The sequence below is a fragment of the Haliotis cracherodii genome, unplaced genomic scaffold (assembly GCF_022045235.1).
Source record: "Haliotis cracherodii isolate W230 unplaced genomic scaffold, xgHalCrac1.p SCAF_15, whole genome shotgun sequence".
NCBI lineage: Eukaryota > Metazoa > Mollusca > Gastropoda > Lepetellida > Haliotidae > Haliotis > Haliotis cracherodii.
The window spans coordinates 30458923-30482555 of record NW_027266270.1 but is presented as its reverse complement, the minus strand read 5'-3'; the positions used below and the strand labels follow the sequence as shown (position 1 = coordinate 30482555).

Genomic DNA, 23633 nt, shown 5'->3' with positions numbered 1-23633 from the left:
AGATGGATGGATGGAGGATGGATGATGTGGATGGATGGAAGATGTAGATGGATGGATGGACTGATGCATGCATGTCCATTGGATTATATTAATTTCCTGAAAAAGCTCTTCTAAAATATCTTTACCTGAAATACTGAGCAGAATTAACTGCTATCAGAGTGTGTTTCCCAACTAAACAAGTACCATGATACTGGTAGCTGGTAGAGTACACCTGTCGGCAATAGTTGCTAGCCAAAACCCAAAGGTTCAAGTTGTATGAATGTCTCAGTACTTGCGAAATTGTATGCTGATGCCATGCAGCAGTCGCGGCGTACAATGCACATACACAAGTGTTTATCTACCCTGACCTTCAGGGTCAAGGTGAGTGACTATTTTACACACTGGCAGAAGAGAATAAACTTTCCTTTTTTATCTGTTTGAACACCTATGGACGTGCAAGTGAATACCAGGGCAACTTCTATTGTAAGACAGGTGATTCGAGGATATGTGCTCCTGTGACAGACAATAGAGCTTCGGTGTAATAATATGTACCTTAACACTCACACATATAGTAGAAGAAAGATAGGGAGTTCACGCTAGTAGAGTAAACCTGTAGGCAATAGTATATGTACTGAAACACAAAAGAACACATGATCAACTTTAGCTCGAAATCAGAAAAGATTTTTATGTTCAAGTCCATCTCCAAACACATCAAATGAGATTCAAACCCCTACAACAACATTACTGTATTTGATTATCTCATGCCTAGATACCCAGAACAACTTCATTTGATTTTTATGCCCTTTTTACCAAATATTGCAAGAAATTGAATGGTTTTTTCAAAGTGTCTCTGTACACACTCATGGTTAAGTCGTGAGGATTTTAGTGTGCTTCTTTGAATTGAGAAGTAATTCAGGGGGAGTAACTCTGAAAGGCTTAGTTGTACATTACATCCAGCATCGACATGTTTTCTGGAAATGAAGTTAATTTTCAGTTTCTGATTAGAATACCAACAACCAAATAAGTTGAAATTAACCTTCTAAATTTGTTTTTGAAGTAAATAATAATAATCAACTTTTCTTAACTTTTTTATTTTTTTGAAAATATTTATATTTGCTTGTGGATCAAATTATTGACTACATTGGGATCAGAACAAAACATATTCAGGCATTGACCTTCTGGTCCCTTGCCTAGCTATTATACAGTTAGTAGTCTTGTTTATATAACCCAGATACTTATGTTCGTCATCCAGTAGTTTACTGGAACACCTGTTATTCAGTTTTAGTGTTCCATATCAATGCCTTGTTTGTTTTTTAACGAAGCTCTCAGCAATATTCCAGCTATATGACGACGGTCTGTAAACAATTGAGTGTTGACCAGACAAACCAGTGATTGACGTCATGAGCATCGATCCACGAAATTGGGATACGATGACATGCATCAACCAAGTCAACGAGCCTGACCACCCGATCCCGTAAGTCGCCTCTTACGACAAGCATAGTCGCCATTTATGGCAAGCATGGGTTGCTGAAGACCTATTCTACCCCGGGATGTTCATGGGTGCAATTATCAAGGGCAGAAATGATTTTGATAATTAAGAAGATAGGTTGTGGAAATGTCTGTCTTCTTTTCTTGCAGTCGTGTTACATTCAATGTCATTCACAAGTCACTAATTGACCAGTGACCATAACAGCTTCCAATAACAGCTAGTGCCTCCATGTGCTCAGTCCTCACTACAAAGAAATAACCCCAACATATTCATGATCCCTTACTTTTTAATCACTATATGAAGACATTGGTGTTAAATGTGATTTCTAAGTACGCCCTGTAGGCACCAGGGCCCACTTGCACAAAGTATTCTTAGCGCTAAGATGATCGCAACTCCCATACTCCCATAGGCTTGCAATACTCCCATAGGCTTGCAATAATCTTAGTGCTTAGACGGCTTTGTGGAAGTGGGCCCAGAATTTTGACCACACTACTCTACTGCAAGGAATTTTGAATCCTTGACATATTGGACTAACCATTTAGCCCTGTCGGCTATTTTGTCCTTTGGAGGGCCCATTTTGTTAACATCAGCTGGCATTGCTCACAGGCCAGAAGATTGTTTTATCATAAATCTATCTGTGTTAAGACATTTATGCCAGTGTTAATTTTTGTCTTTATACCTTTATGTTCAAATGTATAGATATATTTAGTACAAGAACCTCTTCACATTAAGTTTAAGATTTTGTTCACCTTCTGTATTACAACTATTTTACATTTTGAATGATACAATTTTATCTGTAATAAATCTTTGACATTTGCTTAAAGAATTTGCATACAGAGCATTAATTTAAAAGAAATTGTTTGCAAAACTAGAAAAGTCTCAGACTGTTTCTTGTGTGTCATCTTCAGATGTAATGAATGCTGTGTTTGGTCAAGAGCACTGGTATGTGTTGGGATGGTAACACCAGGTCTGTGTGCATCAGAGATGGCACTAACAGGATCCACTGTCACTCTGCCTGCTTCATTAATATACATCAACATGAAAATGTCAGATTGGATTTTTGAGGAAGTTATCAAACATGTATGCCAGAAAGAAGACAGCATAATTTATGTCAGCATATATCACAAAGAAGTATTGTGTCTTGAAAATATTACCTTGATGATGATGATGATGATGATGATGTGAAAGTGATGGTGATGATTGTTTGTTGTTTAACGCCGCACTCAGCAATATTCCTGCTGTATGATGGTGGTCTGCAAATAATCAAGCCTGGACCAGACAATCCAGTGATTGACATCGTGAGCATCAATCCACGTAATTTGGATACAATGACATGCATGAACCAAGTCAGCGAGTCTGACCACCCGATCCTGTTAGTCGACTCTTACGGCAAGCATGGGTTGTTGTTCTAACCCGGATCTTCACGGGTAATGGTGATTATGGGATAATGTAGTGATGATGATGATAATGATGATGATGATGATGATGATGATGATGATGATGAGCTTGTATAGCTGATTACAGATTTATTATTTGAATACTAGCTCTCATACAGATAGAACATTGCTAAGTATGGCGTTTGGTGTGGCTGAACCAAAATCATTTACAAATTGAGCCTTTAAAATTCCAACTGCATCACCATGGTTACTGATGTACCCAAAACATGTCTTCATAGCGTCAGCATTTCATGTGAGAACAGTTATGATGCAGTATTTTATCAGTGGTTTGCCAGCATGTCATACAGGTTCAATCTGTATGTCAGACTCAATACTGTGATCATATTACTGCGCTACTACAGTAAATACGTAGAATAAACATTGTGACATCAAGTTGACATACCGGAGAGCATCTTAATGTGGCTCTGTGACCAGTCATATGGGGCAGGGATTAGTACTTTGCTGTTCCAGGGGGGTCAGGTTCTGATGGGCCTTGAGGTGGTGATGGGGGTTGTTGTGGGGGTGTAGCATAGGGACTCGAGTGGTTCCTAGGGATCTTGAGGTGGTGATGGGGGTTGTCTTGGGGTGTAGCATAGGGACTCTAGTGGTTCCTAGGGGTTTTGAGGTGGTGATGGGTGTTGTCTTGGGGTGTAGCATAGGGACTCCAGTGGTTCCTAGGGGCATTGAGGTGGTGATGGGGGTTGTCGTGGGGGTGTAGCATAGGGACTCCAGTGGTTCCTAGGGGTCTTGAGGTGGTGATGGAGGTTGTCGTGGGGGTGTAGCATAGGGTCTCCAGTGGTTCCTAGGGGTCTTGAGGTGGTGATGGGGGTTGTTGCTGGGGTGTAGCATAGGGACTCAAGTGGTTCCTAGAGGCCTTGAGGTGGTGATGGGGGTTGTCTTGGGGTGTAGCATAGGGACTCCAGTGGTTCCTAGGGGCCTTGAGGTGGTGATGGGGGTTGTCTTGGGGTGTAGCATAGGGACTCCAGTGGTTCCTAGGGGCCTTGAGGTGGTGATGGGGGTTGTCTTGGGGTGTAGCATAGGGACTCCAGTGGTTCCTAGGGGCATTGAGGTGGTGATGGGGGTTGTCTTGGGGTGTAGCATAGGGACTCCAGTGGTTCCTAGGGGCCTTGAGGTGGTGATGGGGGTTGTCTTGGGGTGTAGCATAGGGACTCCAGTGGTTCCTAGGGGCATTGAGGTGGTGATGGGGGTTGTCGTGGGGGGGGGGGGGGGGGGGGGGTAGCATAGGGACTCCAGTGGTTCCTAGGGGTCTTGAGGTGGTTTGAAAGTTTCTTTTGTTTTGGAACCTATGGCAAATTCGTAAGAGATCTTTGTGCAGAGATCTATATATGAGAGCGATATGATATTTATTAGATTGCATACTACTGATTCCAACAGCAATCTAATGTGTTATAAGCGACCCCTTTGCATTGTGATGTGCACACTAAACAGAGTTCCATCTGTTAAAGTCCATGTTTGGATGTTAGAATAGGTCTTCAGCATCCCTTGCTTTCCGTTAATGCTTGTCTTATGAGGCGACTAACAGGATCGGGCGATCAGGCTTGCTGACTTAGTTGATGGATGTCATTGTATCCCAAATGTGTGGATCAATGCTCGTGAGGCTCGTGAGGCTCGTGTCCCAGCCTCTGGGGATTCTGGGTTAGAAAAGGTCCCCAGAAACCTATGATTGTCACAAGGGGCTGCTAAATTGGTTGGGCGATAAGGCTTGATGGTTAGGTTGATTGCTACCATCATACCAGGTGTGGATCATTGCTCATAATATCAACCACCGGTTTGCGTGTTCAAAAGTGTTTATTTTCAGTCCGTCATGACACAGCTGGAATATTGCTTACAGCACTGCCGATAACAAACAAACAAACAAGGAAACAATCCTGGTCCTAGTTAATCAAAGAAAAATAAAAGTTGCCAATAATTTGTGTCAATCTCAACACCACTTTAACTGTCATTGAAGAGCTTGCAAACATCTCAGCAGCATCTTAATCATCCCTTGTGTTGATGTAAAGAAAACGAAATATTTGTGTTTAAAACTTTCTATAGGAAGCACAGTGGAGCCCCACCCAGCCCTAGTTCCTATTGACCTATGACAAAACTAACACTGGAATGAATTCATTGGTGTCGTGTTTGCTCTGTTCGTAGTAGAGACTGGCAAAGACTTGGTCGAGAATGTACACTTTGTATATTCAGACGATCTTCTCAAAAGCGTGTTTAAAAGAGTCCTCAGAATATATGCGGTGTGTCAAGAAATGTTTTTACCATGGTTTATTTTATACTCTGAAAGGGTTATCATGCCAATGTTATTGTGTCCATTGTTGCTACGATGTTCAATTTTACTCATTTCAATAGGATAAAGATGACACCTTTAATTGATATGACTTTTTTTTTGCATTTTATGACATCGTCATAAGTGTTAGTGATATAAATGTTCATTAAACAAAGATAGAGTTTTCATTGATTGAATGCCAAGGTGATTTATACAATTGAAATAGGAAATAGAAAATCTTTTTTATAATTCTTAAGGAAGGAAAAGGGATGAAAGCCCTAAAAAAATGTATAAGGTATAAAAAAGGACCAAAATAATATACTAAGTTCACATATATGTTAGGATTAATACAAGGCTGACTAAAACAGCCTCTTATGTAAACAGATTTCAAAAAGATAATTATGTTTTGTGAGAAAGCTTTTGAGATTTCAAGAGTAATATACCATGGTGCAATATAAAATTAAAAAGATAAAAGTGTTACCACCTAAAACTTTATATTATGGAAAAAATCTTTGAACTTGTGACAGTTTGAGTAACCTGGAGACTTCTCTTGGTTGTATTAGGAACTCTTATCAATAGACTAGCGTCTACTCTCATCTAAAACTGGCTTAAACAAATATGGCTGCTTGGGTAAACTCGAGCCATGCGTAGCAAGTAGATTCGTACCAGTACGAGACAACGTCCATACACTAGGCATGAATAACGGAGCTGGGTGTTATATCCTTGGGCAACAATGAGCTCTCGGAGTCTCAGTGGCCGTCACTCTAGCCTACAGACATCATATCGTCATCTTTGATGAGATCGGTAGAACAGAGATTGCACTCGTGATTGGAAAGACGGAGAAACATTGAGAGAAAAAGTTGGAAACTTTTTAAGTTGTGTAATGTTTTCAAGCTGCAACTTTGGATAACTTTTGTGTCTTTGGTTTTGGAGGAAAGGATTATCTTTGAGTGGTTTTGTGTCCGAAGGAGAGAATTTTCCAGGAATTGCAGCTGGCTTCAAGTTGTGTCCTTTGTTTACAAATTGTCTGGATTGTGAGTGAGAGTTACCTGGCCTATCTGGAATGCTGACATTTACTAAGGGATAAATATTTGGAGCTATGTTAAGGTATGTTCGCATTACACACACTTTTCAACTTTAATGTGTTTTGTCTTTGCTTGCTTGATATATTTCATGTTTCTTTGGTGAGTAATTATATCAGTACTTTAACAAATTGTTTACTTCATTCTATGGATAAAGAATCACTTGTAATACAATTTATTTCATGAACTTTGTTCTGTATTCTTTGGATAATTATGTGATTCCATTTGTGAACATCCGTGTATTCCGGTCGAGGGTCTGTTATAATCCTATGACTGGGCTCTGAAGGAAGTAAAAGAATGAAGAAATGTTTCGTAATTATACCTAGTTACATGAGTTCAGAACGTTATACTTATATATGTATACTTCTGAGACCTTATGTAAGGTCATATAAGTATGTTTCCATGGTCAAAGATATGTGATTTAGGTATCTGTGACAACTTGGTCTGTAATCGGTCTGCCTATATCTTACTCAACATGTACTGGTTCAATTAGACTAACATCTAGTCTCTAAAATGAACATATCGTACAGAAGAAAACACTTGTTCAGATATCTTAATAAAAATATAATAAAAGAGAGCCTGGTGACTTTCTTCATTTTCAGACTGCAGTAATCTAGACTTGCCAAACATTATAAACTTGCATGGGCTGTGTTTGATATATATTTGTATCAGGGTCTGTGAGACAGACTGGTTCAGTCTTAAAATTGCTATGAAACATGTTAGAAAGAAAGAAGTTTTTATCCATAAAAGTTTCCTCCCTTTTCTTGTAGACACTTGCCAAAATGCTGCTCCATCTTGTTAGCAAACTATTTTCAAGAGACAATTTTCAATATTGACCTTAACTGAAACCTTGATTAGTAAGAAGGATATTTCTGATCATGAAAATGTTAAATCACAGAACATTCTTGAACATATTTACAGTCCTAGTTCGAGATCTAAATAATAAAAATCTTTATTGGACAACAAAGCTGTGTCGATGTAAAATGTCTTCTTTAAATGAAATTCTGTTTCTTTCAAAAACATTTATTATTACAATTACAGTATTAAAGACAAGATGTGGATGTTTGTTGTTTTTAAAGGACCATGGCTACAACATCTAGTATTTCAGATATCACTTTTCCCTTGAAACTACTTTTTTTAATAGAAAACTTCACTGGTTTATCATTTATGATCCAGTCTTTCCTTATGTGGAGCCTGGAGGGAAGGCCGTGGTCACCATGGAGTGAGTAAGAAAACGCGAAACGTCAAACCATGTGTCACTTAGTTTAAACTTATTTAATTCACATTAGTGAAATGGATTGGGAACAAGTTCTAATGTATTAGTGAGCAGTCTCTGACTGGCAGTCAGGGTTTGTAAGCGGGATTAGGTGTGACTGCATCAAGACACATTGTACCATAATATGTACCCTAACAATGGGTCATTGTTCTTTACAAGATAACGTCAGTGGCCTGTAAACAGAAATCCAGTTTTGACAAACTAATGATTGATGTCATGAGCAATTTCCCACGCCATCAGTGTAGAATGTAACACAATCAAACAAGTCACTTAGTGTTACAACCTGATCTGGTGGACACCGTGAAGATCCGGGGTAGAATAGGTCTTCAGCAACCCATGCTTGCCGTAAGAGGCGACTTAGCCTGTCTTCAGATGCAACTAACGGGATCAGGTGGTCAGGCACGCTGACTTGGTTGATGCATGTCATCGTATCCCATTTGCTTGGATCGATGCTCATGATGTTAATCACTGGTTTGTCTGGTCCAGACTTGATTATTTACAAACCGCTATCATATAGCTGGAATATTGCTAAGTGTGACATTAAACAACAAACAATTAAAACCTGTTCTAGTTAGTTACTGCTTATTTACTGGGGACCTACTCTGAGACGGACTGTATCCCCATGGGATCCAAGGTAGAATGTAGTCATGTGATTTGTTAGCTGAATATCCCAGATGATGTGTCAGCCTGCTCCTGACATGATTATGTGTTTGGATTTCAATAAATTCAGTAACATATCATATGGTTTGTTTGTGACACCATTGCTTTGTTATGACAGTAAGATCATGTTATATATAGCAGAAATAAAATAAAACATGGGGAAAAAAAGAATCTTATCACTACAAACTCAATATATCTTGTGCATTGGTCACATGTTCTGGGAGAGCACAGATTGCCCTGTCATTTAAGGCACTGGAATTCACTGCAAAGTTGCATCCCTTGGGCACACCAGAAAGCTATGGTTCAAATCCCAGTTCGCCCTGATTATGTTTCTAGGTTTCTCAGCACTATACGCATGCTCGTAGGTTTCACCAAAATGGTAAATGTCTGAGACCTGCATCACTTCAGGCTTTCCTCCCACATTAATCTGACTCACCATGATACAATTGGAATACTCTTCAAAGCAGCAATAAACCCAACTCACTCACTCACTCACTTCTTTGTGGTTTAGTTAATTATCATGTACCATTCTGTATATGAAACAGATCCCAACCACAACCACAATCAACAGATGTAATTTGTCATAAGAGCCAAGTGTTAGTTCCTGAGCCGACAGTTGTTAAGAGGTGACCTAACGACACTTGTATTTCTGCACAAGGCTTCCCATCATGCAATGCCATCCGGTATCGCCAGCCCTGAGTATATCCGTGATAGGGCCGAACTTACAGTATCCTGTAGGCTGTAGTTCAGTAAATAAAATACAAATGTGTTACCGTCCTTTCATGTTGTTTTGTCCGTGGCTCTATCTCTCCATCTGTCCATCCATCCATCTGTTGGAACTTCACTTAACATATTCGACGTAATAAGCGCCCAGGGCACTCACAAATTTAGAAATAAGGGGCTCTTATTAGAATATAATTTTGGTGGGATAAAAACAGAGTTGAAAGATTGTAAATTTTATGGTTTATGCTGACGGCCTGAAAATAATATAAAAGAAGAATCTGTGCGTATTATACACGATAGATATATTTTTGAGAATTTAGTTGCCCATAATTAAGGATGCATATAACACACGAGTGCGTATTATACACGAATAAATAAGTCTTGTGCATTGATCAATCGGAAAGGGAGTTAATTGGGATTGTTCACTAGCCAATATATAAGCAAATATCGCCGTGGGCAGTTATTAGAGCGGGGGTGCTTATTACGTCGATTATGGTAAAACATTTTAATGTACATATCAGTGTCATTGTAATATTACAGACAAAGCTGGAAGAAATGACTCTTGAAAGAACCAGAGAAGTTCAGAGTAGCGAAAGAGTGGACTCAATATTTGTGACGAAACATTTAAGCCTATGATCAATGAGAAATGACTTTAACTCTCTTGTGACTTCATTCAACTCTGTTGTGACTGTACCTCCTATTGCATGTTGACCTTGATTTGGTTTGTTAAATTTTCTTTTGCTGTGTAATAGAAAGCCGCAGAGCTCAAAGAATGTTTATTTTCAGAAACTGAAGAAATATAGATTTGCCAAAGTGTTGTAGACTTGCCTTGGATTATTAGGTATCCAGTGTGAATGGGAGGCTGGTGTTTTTTATACTAATATTTGTTTGACTGTATAGTGTTTTGAGAGTTCAGAGAAATTTATTTTTTGAAAAATCAGGGTGTGTATGATGAGTATTAATTTGACTCTGTAGCATGTTTTTTTAAAAAATATTTTGGCTCTGGTGGACTTTTTTAATACTAAGATTGTCTTTTGAGAGAAATTCAGAATTCAGAAAAAATAGGTTTTTCGAGCACTTCAGACAATTTCTGGTCATATGATGTAAAGTATTTTCTGTTCAACTGTGATTGAATCTACATAGTCCTGGATTAGCCAGGGCTGCCCTCACAGGTCCCCCAGGTAAAGACTTTTATTGAATAATAGTGTCATGTTACAACATTCCAAGTCTGGTCTAAATCTTCTTTGTTGAAGTGACCTGACTGTGTGATAGATGGGTGAATAGTTTGGGGTTTCAAGTTTAGTGGGTCCAGTGCTAATGGTCTAGATATTTAAATGAGTGTCAGGCCGAAGTGAGTGAGTGAGTTATGGTTTAATGCTGCCTTGAACAGTGTTTCAGTTATATCACAGTGTCAGCTTGAGAAAAGCCCGAAGTGATGCAGGTCAGACATTTACCACTTCGGGAAAACTCATGAGCATGGTTATGGTGCTGACAAACCTAGAAACAGCCAGGGTGAAACTTGGATTCGAACTTGTGACCATTAAGGTTCGTGGTTTGCCATAGGGTTGCCATATTTGCGGAGCCTCAGATTACAAGGCTACCTGTGTCCACCGTTCACAAAATTGAGACTATGTTTCTATGAATTTGGGAATTGGTGGTTTACGGATGTGTAAACTGTTTGAATGACCTATATACCGCTTACTAGGATAGATAAAAAGGCACCTCTTCAACTTTGGTTTTGACACAACCTTTTGACACTACTTGTGCATGCACCTTGCGACTTAAGTGCAGCATTTTGGAACAACGTTAAGCCCCATTTCACCTTACCTGCATTGATCACATGGTTGCATTGATATTTTGTACCAATACCATGGATCTGGGAAATTTAGGGTGATTGCAACCAACTTTGTCGTGTTGGCGGATTACAAGGGGATTTGACAGTCACAGTGGCTGACATGAACATTACTTGGATTGGCAGGCAACCATCAGGAAATACCAACTCCAGATCAGGCTGTGATACCCAAGAGGTTGGAGATTGTTGCTCACAATGTCAACCACTGGTTTGTCCAATGTCATTATATTATCAAAATATGATATTATTGACCAGTATGGGTGTAGTGGTGGGGGTGGTAGTTTGAGAAAGAGTATTATTTGGTTTAAATTTGATGATATACAGAAGCTTCATGATAAATCGCAAAGAACAACGAAGAAAAAAGTGTGGTTTATTTCACGATAAGACAATGTCCTAGCATGACGTCATTTATAGAGATTCGAACATGTGCTCGCAACTGACGTTTTATATTGAGGGAGTCATTATTATTTATTTTATGATCATCCTTAAAGAGGCTGTACATAATGTGCCCCTGCGCCCCTCATGGTTTATTCTCCCTGCAGTGTTTTATTGTTTGTACGATAAACAACTCCCACATGCATTTATTTCTTAATTATATATACTCAGTTTAATATATATCAGAGTTTGAGGCGTTCACTTTATTAATGTAATGTTTAGCACTGATTATATGCAGTTGATAAGTAAGGAGTAGCAGCCATGTAATCACATGTTTAAGAGTCAGTATTTTTTGTAAGCAACAATTTTAGCCCCTTTCTGCTTTTTTTTTATTTGAAAAACAAAACGAAAAATGTCTGCATTGAGCAGGTTCCAAACATTCCCCAGAAATTGTATCTCATTAAATTTAAACTCTCTCCCCCTCACAACTGTAACTAGTTTTTGGGGGTTACCTTTTAACTTCCCCCATAAAGTACATTTCATATGATGCACCGTGAATAAACGTTTAAGGCAGTCTTTTAATCTAACCAATCAACCAATTGATCATGTTGATCCTCCACTGGCTCCAGGTGACAAATTGAATGGGGATTGTTAGTCAACAAACGATGAACTCCTTCATTTAAAAACCAGATAAAAATAATGGTCCAATATTAATTCTAAAGGTGGAGAGTTTTATATGATTCGCGGCCTGAATCTTTGTGTTATCGTAGAATCCTATTCCACAGGTGTCAGTCATGTTTGTGTCAACCCAAATAGTGTTTGTGTCATCACATGATATTTCCGTGTCGAGGTATCTCATTGGCCTGGGGGGAATTCAAATATTTCAGATTTTGTCTCGATTGTGACATTGATGAAGGACTTGGGACTGATAAACAAACATGCTCGTGATAGATTGGTTGCTCATAACCTGAATATTGTGAGCAGTACATTTATCACATCTTTCCAGGCGTTTTGTTGTCATTGAGTGTTATTTGACTAGCAATGGTAATGTGAATATTCAATAAATCATATTTTATTCAAAAGTTTGGATAAACAAATGAAAATGTAGAATCTATTATTACTTGGTTTAGGATGCCTGTTTTAAACAGTTATATCTGATACCTTTTCAAAGTGTTTTAGTGATAAATATTACTTTAAGTGTTTCTGCACGCATCCCTGATAAGGAAAGCAGCGTAGTGGTTACATCAAGACATTTTTCCCCAAAAAAGGTACCAGGTTCGCATAGGCTTTCAAAGGTCTTTAACTTGGCAGCCAGGCTTTCAAAGGGCCTTAAAAATGTGATGAATTTTCTCAATTTTCCTTATACCTAGCAACAAATGTTATCCTGGTGTAAAATGATATGTTGCATATCATTTTTTACAGATGTGTGATGACATCTTGTTAGAAATTATTTAATCGACCCATGAAGATGCGGGGTAGAATAGGTCTTCAGCAACCCATGCTTGGCGTAAAAGGTGACTATGCTTGTTGTAAGAGGCGACTAACAGGATCGGGTGGTCAGACGCGCTGACTTGGTTGATGCATGTCATCGTATCCCAATTGCGTGGATTGATGCTCATGAGGTCAACCACTGGTCTGTGGACTTGAATATTTAACAGTGGAGATTTCTTGTAACAAGAATATAGAGAAAACAGGTACCGATCAACGTAAGCTTATTACAAAGGCGACTAAATGGATCGGGTGGTCAGGCTTGGTGGTTTGGTTGATTGCATGTCATCGTATCCCAATTGTGTTGATCGATGATCATCATGTCAAACCTGTGACTAAGTTATTTACAAACCACCATCATATAGCTGAAGTATTGCTGAATGTGGTGTTAATATTAAGAAATAAACAACTTGTGGTCGTTGTTTATCATACAATAATACTCTACAGAGAAAATAAACCCCTGTGACAGAGTGTCCTATTTTCCCTGCAGTGTTTTATTGTGTGATATTTATTTCTTCATGAGATATTAATACTATGTACAGCATCTTTAAGGATGTTGATAAATTGTACGGGTTTTAAAAATAGTTACCTTAATTTGAATAATGATGACTCCCTGAACAGATTCCGACCTCGGAAATGTCAGACAAGTACATTTTATGAACAGGTGGGTTAAGTTTGCTATTTCACGCATATTTGATTATCTGTCCGTTTTCTGCCAATACTGATTGTCATATCTGTCATACTAAGGATGCAATCGTTCGGCCATTGCATTTATCTGCATTGCCCAGCTACATCTATGGGGAATAACTTACTAGACACTTCCCTCTCAAAAATAGCGTTTTTAAATATGACGTCACCATGTTGCGAGCACATATTCGAATCAGCAGAAATGACGTCATGATAGAACAATGTTTTATCGTGAAATAACCATGCTTCGTTCTTCATTATTCTTTGCGATTTATCACAAAGCTATCTGACATCAATAAATTATGAGAAGGGAACTATGCATAATATACATATTTACTGTGTAAGAGAAGGTTGTTCCTCTGTCCCAAGGACACTGTGTCTCTGGTAATAAGGATGTATTGGTTTTTCTTTACCATGATAAGGGCATGAGTTAGATGACTTAAGAAAGACCTCAACATCATCAATCAATGTTCAGAAAGAAAGAAAAATTCACGAAATTAAGTAGCTATATATTAGAGAAAAAATGCCAGCAATTCTTTTGAATAAAACCCATGATCCAACAAAAAAACATGCAAACTTCATATCTGAGGCCACAGAATATGTTTCTATACATAAGACAGACTCTCTAACTATACAGCAGGAATCTGTGTTGACCGGGGTTGGTTTTCTGCCCATTTGGACCCCACCTGTGGAGCAGGTTGAGGAAATACAAGGGAACAATTGGAGATATCGCTACCCCTGTCCTCATTATCAAGTCCTAAGTGCTTTGGTTATTTCTACCTGGCCGATGGTTGGATCCCTTTGTTCAGAGACATACAAGACCATGGGGCCATGTTGAGGCCTGGGGTTGGGGGAGGGGGAGGGGTGTTAGTAGGGGGGATGGATATGAGAAAGAGAATTGTTGCCTGTGTGAGGAGATTGTTTGGTTGTAGCAAACTGCTATTGTTTAAGAAGTGTCCTACCAGGTTGTCCAAACATCGTGGAGGGGATATTGTGTTTAGCAGTTGGTACTGAAACCACAGAATATGCTCAGGTTAAAAAGTTTCAATTTTTGTCAAATACTGGGAATATGAATTGCTTACATATGTGAAATTGTGTTTGTTTTTATGGAATTGCAATTGTTAGAATTAACAGTTTTATCTCAATGTTTTTTCGAAGACATCTTGGTTGAGTATCAGTGTACTGTTTTGTTTATATGTTGTGCAGAAGAAAGTTGAATGGTTAAATATATGTGTAGTGCCCTGCCAGATTTGTTTTTATTTCTTGGTTTTATGTTTTTCTTGTGTGAAAATTCTGGTGGATGGAAAAAATATACGATGAAAAAGACATCAGGGCTTCGCCTAGCCTCTAAAAAACTAGTCACCATGACTCACTGAATATTTTTTAGAGACTCATTTAGAGTCATGCATGAATAGATTGAGTGAGTTAAAATTTAACATCGCATTGGCATTATTTCAGCAATACAGCGATGCATGAATAGAACTTTTATTGAGGTTGATATTGAAAGTAAAAATAACCTCATCAATTTTGTGTTGATTAAAACATGTTGTAAGAAAGAAACAAGCAATTTCTGTTACCGTTTATTTAATGTTTATGTAGGAACTAGCACTGACTTAGAATATATGTTGCCTCAAATATGACATCGAAAATATGATTAGTGGAATATATGTATTTTAAACTTAAAGGTTGTGAATATGTTGTCATGAAAGCAGTGTTAGTTACAAATGTCTCATGGATCTGGAAGTTATACACCAATGGATGCCCAAGTCTTTGCTGTGATCACATCAGTTTGCATTCTGTGAAAAATAAAGTAGTTCTTTTCATGTTTGTTTTTGCACTTTCACTTTTTTAGGGTTTGCAGAATAAAAAACAACAACAATAAAAATAGTTTCACCTTTTGTGGAAGAAAGTCATGAATTGTTGTGCATCAGTTTGTGATACTGTTTGCTGTGCGTGTGTGAAGCTGTGATAAGGATTCTCTGATTCATTAGAGTCGTCGTCTTCAGATATTTTGAAGAGAAAAAGATTTGGAAATTATCGTGAGTGAAAAAGCATGTCTGTTGCCTTTAACAACCATTTTCAGTGTTTACAAGGTCAGTTACTATGGAAACTACAGTAAGATACTGCTGGACACAACTGATTAATATTTTACTCCAGGTCATCATCCTGTTTAAATTCTTCAGCTTGTACACATTTATAACCGATAACTGTCAAAACCGATTTGGACAACAGCTTATTTTTTCTTTGTGTTGATGACAAATTTATTCTGGAACTGTACTGGTGTTGAACCCGGCTAAAGTTAAACTCATTTCAACCAGGCAATCTATTTTGAATTCTTAATTCAGTTTAACTAAATGTCAACATGTCTAGTGTCAATATCAGGCTGGAAGAGTTTTCTAAAGTGTGAATGTGGTTTAGATGTTGCCCCATTCCTGTACCGGAGTAGGGGTCAGGCCTTTAATGCATCGTTACCAAGAACTCATTTACTTGATACACATGAACCTTGTTAGTCTGGATCCTGATTAAAGGAAAGTTTTGCATTTCGAACAGTCTTGATGGGAACAATATTTATATTTGCAATGGTACATAACTTTGTACTTCTGATTAGGATTCGGCAATCTGGTGGATTTCACTAGGAACACAATTGTCAGTAATTGGAAGGTTTCACAGTATATCTGGGACAATGTAGTGTATTCTTATTGTCAATATGGTTTATTTGCACATTTCTGATTGGTTAATCAGATGGTTCAAATCACAATAATTGCTTCTCATTTGGTGGCTGCAACACTGTGGAAGCTAATATTTATAAAACTACTTTTTTGGCCAGTCGTTGTCAGTAGTCATTTTGAAATAGTTACACTTACTGCTATATCCAAAGTATGTGTGGCAGTGCATTTTGGATTGTCGCTCATGGTTTCAGTGACTGGTTCACTGATTCAAATTATTTAATGGCTACCATGATTTAGCTGGCATATTATTGCTAACTCAGACAAACACACTCATTCACACACTCTTGGTTGTACCAAAATATTTGAATTCATGAGGGGCAATGTCATATCAGTTATCTCCCCTTGGTTTTCACACTATTGAATGTTGGAGTTATCTCCCTTTTGTTTGACATGTTGAACGTTCCAGTGGTCTCCCTTTGGTTTCACACAATTTTGAATGTTTCAGGTGCCTCCCAGAGGAGGCAATTCAGGCGGTGGCCTATGGAACAGGTCGACCTGACCAGTCAGGGATGAGTGACCTGAAGCTGAATGTTCGACTCACATCGCATCTGAACCCTCAGCCCCAGACCACACATGCTCAGAGCATGTACTGCAGCGTGCCCAACACACGCGTCAACTTCGACCCCACGCAACACCATGTATATAAACATCACACGTAAGTACTTTCTTTGTTTGTTGTTTAACGCAGCTCTCAGCAGTATTCCAGCTATATGACGGCGATCTGTAAAATAATCGAGTCTGTACCAGACAATCCAGTGATTGACATCATGAGCATCGATCCATGCTATTTGGTATCAACCAAGTCAGTTAGCCGTTAGTCGCCTTTTACGACAAGCATAGTTGCCTTTTATGGCAAGTATGGGTTGCTGAAGACCTATTTAGTAGCACCATCTGTTCCTGTACCGGGAATATCTTCATGAACTGATTTCCTCTGATGGAATTCGAACCATGGACCTGAGATGATGGACGCCATGTCCATATGACCAAAGAGGTTAACTCAAGCTGACAAAATTGATAAACATTATGTGTTTTCAGATTTGCAGGTATTACTGAGTATTTGATACCCGAGAAGTTTGATATTCGAAACCACTGTCTTTCGCAGTCAATTCTAAATGGAATTTCAACATGAAAAGATAATGTTTATCTCCTAAAAATTTATACCCATATAGGAATCAAACCAGGAATTGTTCATCATGGGCAAACACGTAATTTACCACAGTGCTACCCCTCCATATGCATATTGCTTATTTATGAATTAATGTCAAACCATACCAAACTTGGACACCTTTCATATAGTCTAATGGTAAATATGTTTTGAGCATCAATGTACTGTAGTCAGCAGATCTAAGCATAAAGGCTAGAAAAGTTTCTGTCTTTTTGAAGAAAAATAATGGTCAGTTGTCCCCCAAAAAGACAAAATAGCCTAATCCAAAATATGAATGAAAAGAGATAATAGATTACTTTTACCATATTTGAAATGAACAACTATTTTATTTTGCAAAAAAAACCCAGCATGGATAACATGGAAAATGGAAACATTGACAACAGTTTATCCCCAGAATTTCATGCTGATTATTCTGAAATTAATCAATAAGTCTTGTGTTTTGTAAGTTAAGAGCAACATTGTTCAACTTAGGCCATGAATGATCTGAATATATAACTGACATATCTTCTGTTCATCAGCTCAGAGAAATGCCTACAGGCCATGTCTGTATGTCGCTGGGGTATACTTATGTAAAGTGTAGGTGTGAGGCCGTCAGAGTAATGTGTCGGTTGGTTGCACTGTCTCGCGCTACCAGCCCCCACTCTGTCTCCCGTCACACGGGCAGACTGGTACCTCCTGGTACCTGGCCGTCACAGAACGCCTCACTTCAGAAGCTAGGAATACATGATTACAATTTTATTGTTATGTCTAGAAAATTAAATGTAATATTTCCTTCAAATTAGGTTTCCTTCTTTTGGGGATGATAATTTTAGAATGTCAGTATTTATAGATAATCTTCTTTGTCGAAAATTTTATTCTGTGAAAATGTTATATTTTGGGTATTTTTATGTTGTTGTAAATGTATATTTTATGGTTGAAACACTGAAGATGGTAAGCTGTGAATAAATAAGGATTTTGCAAATCAAGAACAATTCAGACACTGATTATGTTAAGAAGAAAAACATGACTGGGACTCTTTTTGAAGATATTATTTTGTTACAAAGTAAAACCTTGGTTTGATAATGATTTTTTTTTTTTTTTAATTTTATTCTGTTTGAGAGAAAAATATGCCAAAAAATTGTTTTTGTAAAGTCATAAACATAGATTTCTTTGTTTGTATTTAAACTGATATTTTCCGGGCTGAATTGGATAGTTCCACGTTGTATGGTAGGAATCTGTAATCCGAGAGAAGAAGCATGAAATATTCTAAATATAACTTCCAGTATTTCACGACCTCCAAGAATGAACTATCTAGAAGGCACTTGTTTTGGACTGACAGTACCATAAGTGTTAAAATATCACCACGTACAAGAGAAACGAACAGGATAGGTGCGAACCATCTTCGGCCTGTGTCGTGATCCGACCGTGTGGAGTACAACCCCTCTCCCAACGACAAGGCGGCATACACGTAACATTCGGAGATAGGTACGATGTTGGGGGAACGGCTTCTTTGCTAGAACGCCATTTGATAGTGTTTGTCACGTTTGGAGCCACACACTCAAAGCCAAACGTACACAAATGGAAAGACAAGTTGCCTTGGCGACATATTTATTGAAGGTTTATACAATGTTCACATGAAAAGGTTGCTGTTGTCCCCCCTATAGCTCCAGCCTTGAGACTGCGTCCCCGGCTGCTTTCATTAGTCTAATTGGTGATCTTACTTTAGGTGGGGGGGACTGACTCATTGCTGAAAGTATGTCTTCCCCTGCAGCACGGGTGTCACTAGTGTGAGTTAGAGACATGCTGATAGAGAGATGATCTATCACTAGGAGGTGGACAATATGTTCTGTAAGAGAGTAACAATAATACTAGAATGTTGTATAAAAATATGAAAATTAGTGTTGTAGGATGATGTAAATAATAGCTATCTGTCCTGTAGGAATACAGAATTAATTATCTGTCTTGTAGGGAGATTTAAATAAGTATAATCAACCCCGTAGGATGATATAAATGATAACAATCCTCCCTCTAGTGTGACATAAATAATAATCTGTCTTGTAGGATGATATGAATGATAACAATCTGCCCTTTAGTGTGACATAAATAATAATCTGTCTTGTAGGATGATATAAATGATAACAATCCTCCCTCTAGTGTGACATAAATAATAATCTGTCTTGTAGGATGATATGAATGATAACAATCTGCCCTTTAGTGTGACATAAATAATAATCTGTCTTGTAGGATGATATAAATGATAACAATCTGTCCTGTAGAATGATATAAAAGATAATCATCTGCCCTTCAGTGTGATATAAATAATATTCTGTCCTGTAGGATGATATAAATAATAACAATCTGCCCTTCAGTGTGACATAAATAATAATCTGTCCTGTAGGATGATATAAATGATAACAATCTGCCCTTCAGTGTGACATAAATAATAATCTGTCCTGTAGGATTAATAAAAATATAACAATCTGTCCTGTAGATGATAAAAATAATAACCTGTCCTTAGGATGACATAAATTATAACATCCTGCACTTTAGCGTGATATAAGTAATAACAAGTTGTCCTATAGGATTATATCAATGATAACAATGTCCCCTTTAGTGTGATATAAAAAATAAAATAACAATCTGTCCTGTAGGAGGGTAGAAATAATAATGATCTGTCCTTTAGGATAATATAAATAATAACAAGCTGTCATGTATAAAAACACCATATTAGAAATTAAAAAGAATCTGTTCTGTAGGATGATATTAATGATAACAGCCTGTCATGTATGATGATATCAATAATAATATGTCTTATGGGGTGATATTTAATAAAAACAATCTGTCCTGTAGGGAGTTATGAACAATAACTGTCATATCTTGAAGGATGATATTAACAATATCATTCAGTTTAAATATCCAATAAACAAAAAGTATTTATTTCGAGTGACGAAATACGTCCAAGACCCTACTCACTTCACCTGAAAACCATTTGGACGGGTTTTGTGCTGACAAACTGTTATGACATTATCAGGGCGAATGTTGGATTCAAACCCATGATCGTAGGTTTCTGGTGGGTCTAAGTAATGCAGCTCTGCACAATGCAGCGCCTTAAACAAGTGGCAACTTGTTTCCCTCATGAACCAGACCACCTGCGTGGTCTAGTTGTAGAGCGTCAGCCCGGAGAACGGAAGGTCCGGGTTTCAATCCCCAGCCGCGTCATACAAAAAATATGTTAAAAAATGGAACTTGTTGTTACCCTGTCTGGCGCTCGGCATTAAGGGGCTAAAACAAGGACTTGTCAGCTCGGGGTCAGTATTCGGTGTCTGAGTGGGGTATTGTTGTTAAACTGTGACATGGTATCTCAGTGTGCTAGCACTATAAATTGGCATCAGTCCGGACTAGTAGAAGCAGCCACACACACACACACACACACACACACATGCATGCACGTCGCTATATAAGTGCAATAACCTTGGTCGCGACGTTAAACCCAATTTCACCTCACCTTATGAACCAGAGAGGTGCTTGGGCAATCACGCACGCCAGATTCAAACCCATACATTGGAACAGTTTGTGCAGCCCATTCTTGACGTCATTGGTTTTTCAGTTGAAATATTGCTAAAGCATTTTATGATCATACTCACTCACTCACTCACTGATGTTCCAGATCTCTGCCAGACAGCCCTCCAGACTCCGGGTCAGAGCCATATTCTCCCCCAGATGGGAACCAGCACAATATGCAAGGTGAGTGCAGAGTTATCTCCCTTACATAGCCACAGCTGCACAGGTTTAGAAAGCAGGAAGACATGGTTATTTTTTCACCCAATTATGTGCTGGCCAACATGTTGGGTGCTGTGTGGAATTACACCCGTGTTAAGTCCTACCCTTCATCTTTTTACAAAGTAGGTCAATGTGTTTTGGACTGTTCATTTCTGAGTGTTTAAAGGTACAAGTTTATTTAAACTTGAAATTATCATTGTGATAGTTGTGTTTTACACTTTTGATTTCATTTAACTTGACCACTGGTTTCAAGATTTAATTTCAATTCAAATTTCAAGGAAAGTAGAAATGTGTAAGATTATTTTACTGTATATCCTATTATATCGGCTTATTTTTGTTTTTTGTCAAACTAAATTTATTGAATCTCATCTTGGTATTTAATCTTTTCCATATTTTGTTGTACCAGTATGTTGTTTTCAGTTTGTATTGATAAACTAGGCCAGTTATTTTGATCAGTGAAATGTAATACTCAGATTTTGAATGTGTTTAACTTGTCTGACTGGCGCTAATCTGTCTTGAGTGGTGTCTTTGTTTGCCGAGAACTTGCTGAGATGTACTGACTCAAGTGTGCAGTTCAAATTCCAAATGTTCAAATACTCTCTACACCATTACAAGTCTTCCCATACTCTCTACACCATTACAAGTGTTCACATACTCTTTACACCATTACAAGTCTTCACATACTCTCTACACCATTACAAGTGTTCACATACTCTTTACACCATTACAAGTCTTCCCATACTCTCTACACCATTACAAGTTTTCCCATACTCTCTACACCATTACAAGTGTTCACATACTCTCTACACCATTACAAGTGTTAACTTACTCTCTACACCATTACAAGTGTGTATGTTCACATACTCTCTATGCCATTAGAAGAAGTGTTGACATAGTCTCTACACTGCTACAAGTCTTCACATACTCTCTTCACCATCAGAGGGGGCACGGGTGGCCCAGTTGTGTAAGGTGCCGCGATTCGCTGTGCAGAGTTGCATCCCTTGGGCACGCCAGAAACCTATGATTGTGGGTTCGAATCCTGGTTCGCCCCAATTATGTTTCTAGGTTTGTCAGCACCATACCCATGCTCGTGGGTTTCACCAAAGTGGTAAACGTCTGAGACCTGCATCACTTCGGGCTTTCCTCCCACATTAAGCTGACACGCCGTGATATAACTGGAATACTGTTAAAAGCGGCGTAAAACCCAACTCACTCACTCACTCTATACCATTACAAGTCTTCCCATACTCTCTACACCATTACAAGTGTTCACATACTCTTTACACCATTACAAGTCTTCCCATACTCTCTACACCATTACAAGTTTTCACATACTCTCTACACCATTACAAGTGTTAACTTACTCTCTACACCATTACAAGTGTGTATGTTCACATACTCTCTATGCCATTAGAAGAAGTGTTGACATAGTCTCTACACTGCTACAAGTCTTCACATACTCTCTTCACCATCAGAGGGGGCACGGGTGGCCCAGTTGTGTAAGGTGCCGCGATTCGCTGTGCAGAGTTGCATCCCTTGGGCACGCCAGAAACCTATGATTGTGGGTTCGAATCCTGGTTCGCCCCAATTATGTTTCTAGGTTTGTCAGCACCATACCCATGCTCGTGGGTTTCACCAAAGTGGTAAACGTCTGAGACCTGCATCACTTCGGGCTTTCCTCCCACATTAAGCTGACACGCCGTGATATAACTGGAATACTGTTAAAAGCGGCGTAAAACCCAACTCACTCACTCACTCTATACCATTACAAGTCTTCCCATACTCTCTACACCATTACAAGTGTTCACATACTCTTTACACCATTACAAGTCTTCCCATACTCTCTACACCATTACAAGTTTTCACATACTCTCTACACCATTACAAGTGTTAACTTACTCTCTACACCATTACAAGTTTTCCCATACTCTCTACACGATTACAAGTGTTCACATACTCTCTACACCATTACAAGTGTTCACATACTCTTTACACCATTACAAGTCTTCCCATACTCTCTACACCATTACAAGTTTTCACATACTCTCTACACCATTACAAGTGTTCACATACTCTCTACACCATTACAAGTGTGTATGTTCACATACTCTCTATGCCATTAGAAGAAGTGTTGACATAGTCTCTACACTGCTACAAGTCTTCACATACTCTCTTCACCATCAGAGGGGGCACGGGTGGCCCAGTTGTGTAAGGTGCCGCGATTCGCTGTGCAGAGTTGCGTCCCTTGGGCATGCCAGAAACCTATGATTGTGGGTTCGAATCCTGGTTCGCCCCAATTATGTTTCTAGGTTTGTCAGCACCATACCCATGCTCGTGGGTTTGACCGAGGTGGTAAACATCTGAGACCTGCATCACATCAGGCTTTCCTCCCACATTAAGCTGACATGCCGTGATATAACTGGAATACTGTTAAAAGCTGCTTTAAACTCACTCACTCACTACACCATTAGAAGTGTTCACATATTCTCTACACCATTACAAGTGTTCACTCTCTACACCATCAAAAGTGGTAATACACTCAACACTATTACATGTAATACTCTCTACACCATTGACAGTCTCTACAGCATTACAAGTCTTCACATACTCTCTACAGCATTACATGTGCTCACATACTTGTTACACCATCAAAAG

At 38.6% G+C, this 23633-nt stretch overlaps 1 protein-coding gene across 5 annotated transcripts in view; it reads left to right on the top strand.

The window, feature by feature from the left end:
* The window catches only part of LOC139462507 (myelin regulatory factor-like), a 90455-nt gene that overhangs the window by 42194 nt on the left and 24628 nt on the right, over positions 1-23633 (top strand). For 4 of the 5 annotated variants that reach the window (XM_071244276.1, XM_071244274.1, XM_071244273.1 and 1 more), the window contains exons 3-4: positions 16500-16709; positions 20866-20942. In XM_071244276.1, the coding sequence (XP_071100377.1) occupies positions 16500-16709; positions 20866-20942 (287 nt within the window). Of the gene's footprint in view, positions 1-5923; positions 6290-16499; positions 16710-20865; positions 20943-23633 lie in introns of those variants that run through there. The other variant, XM_071244278.1, reaches the window with a different exon arrangement.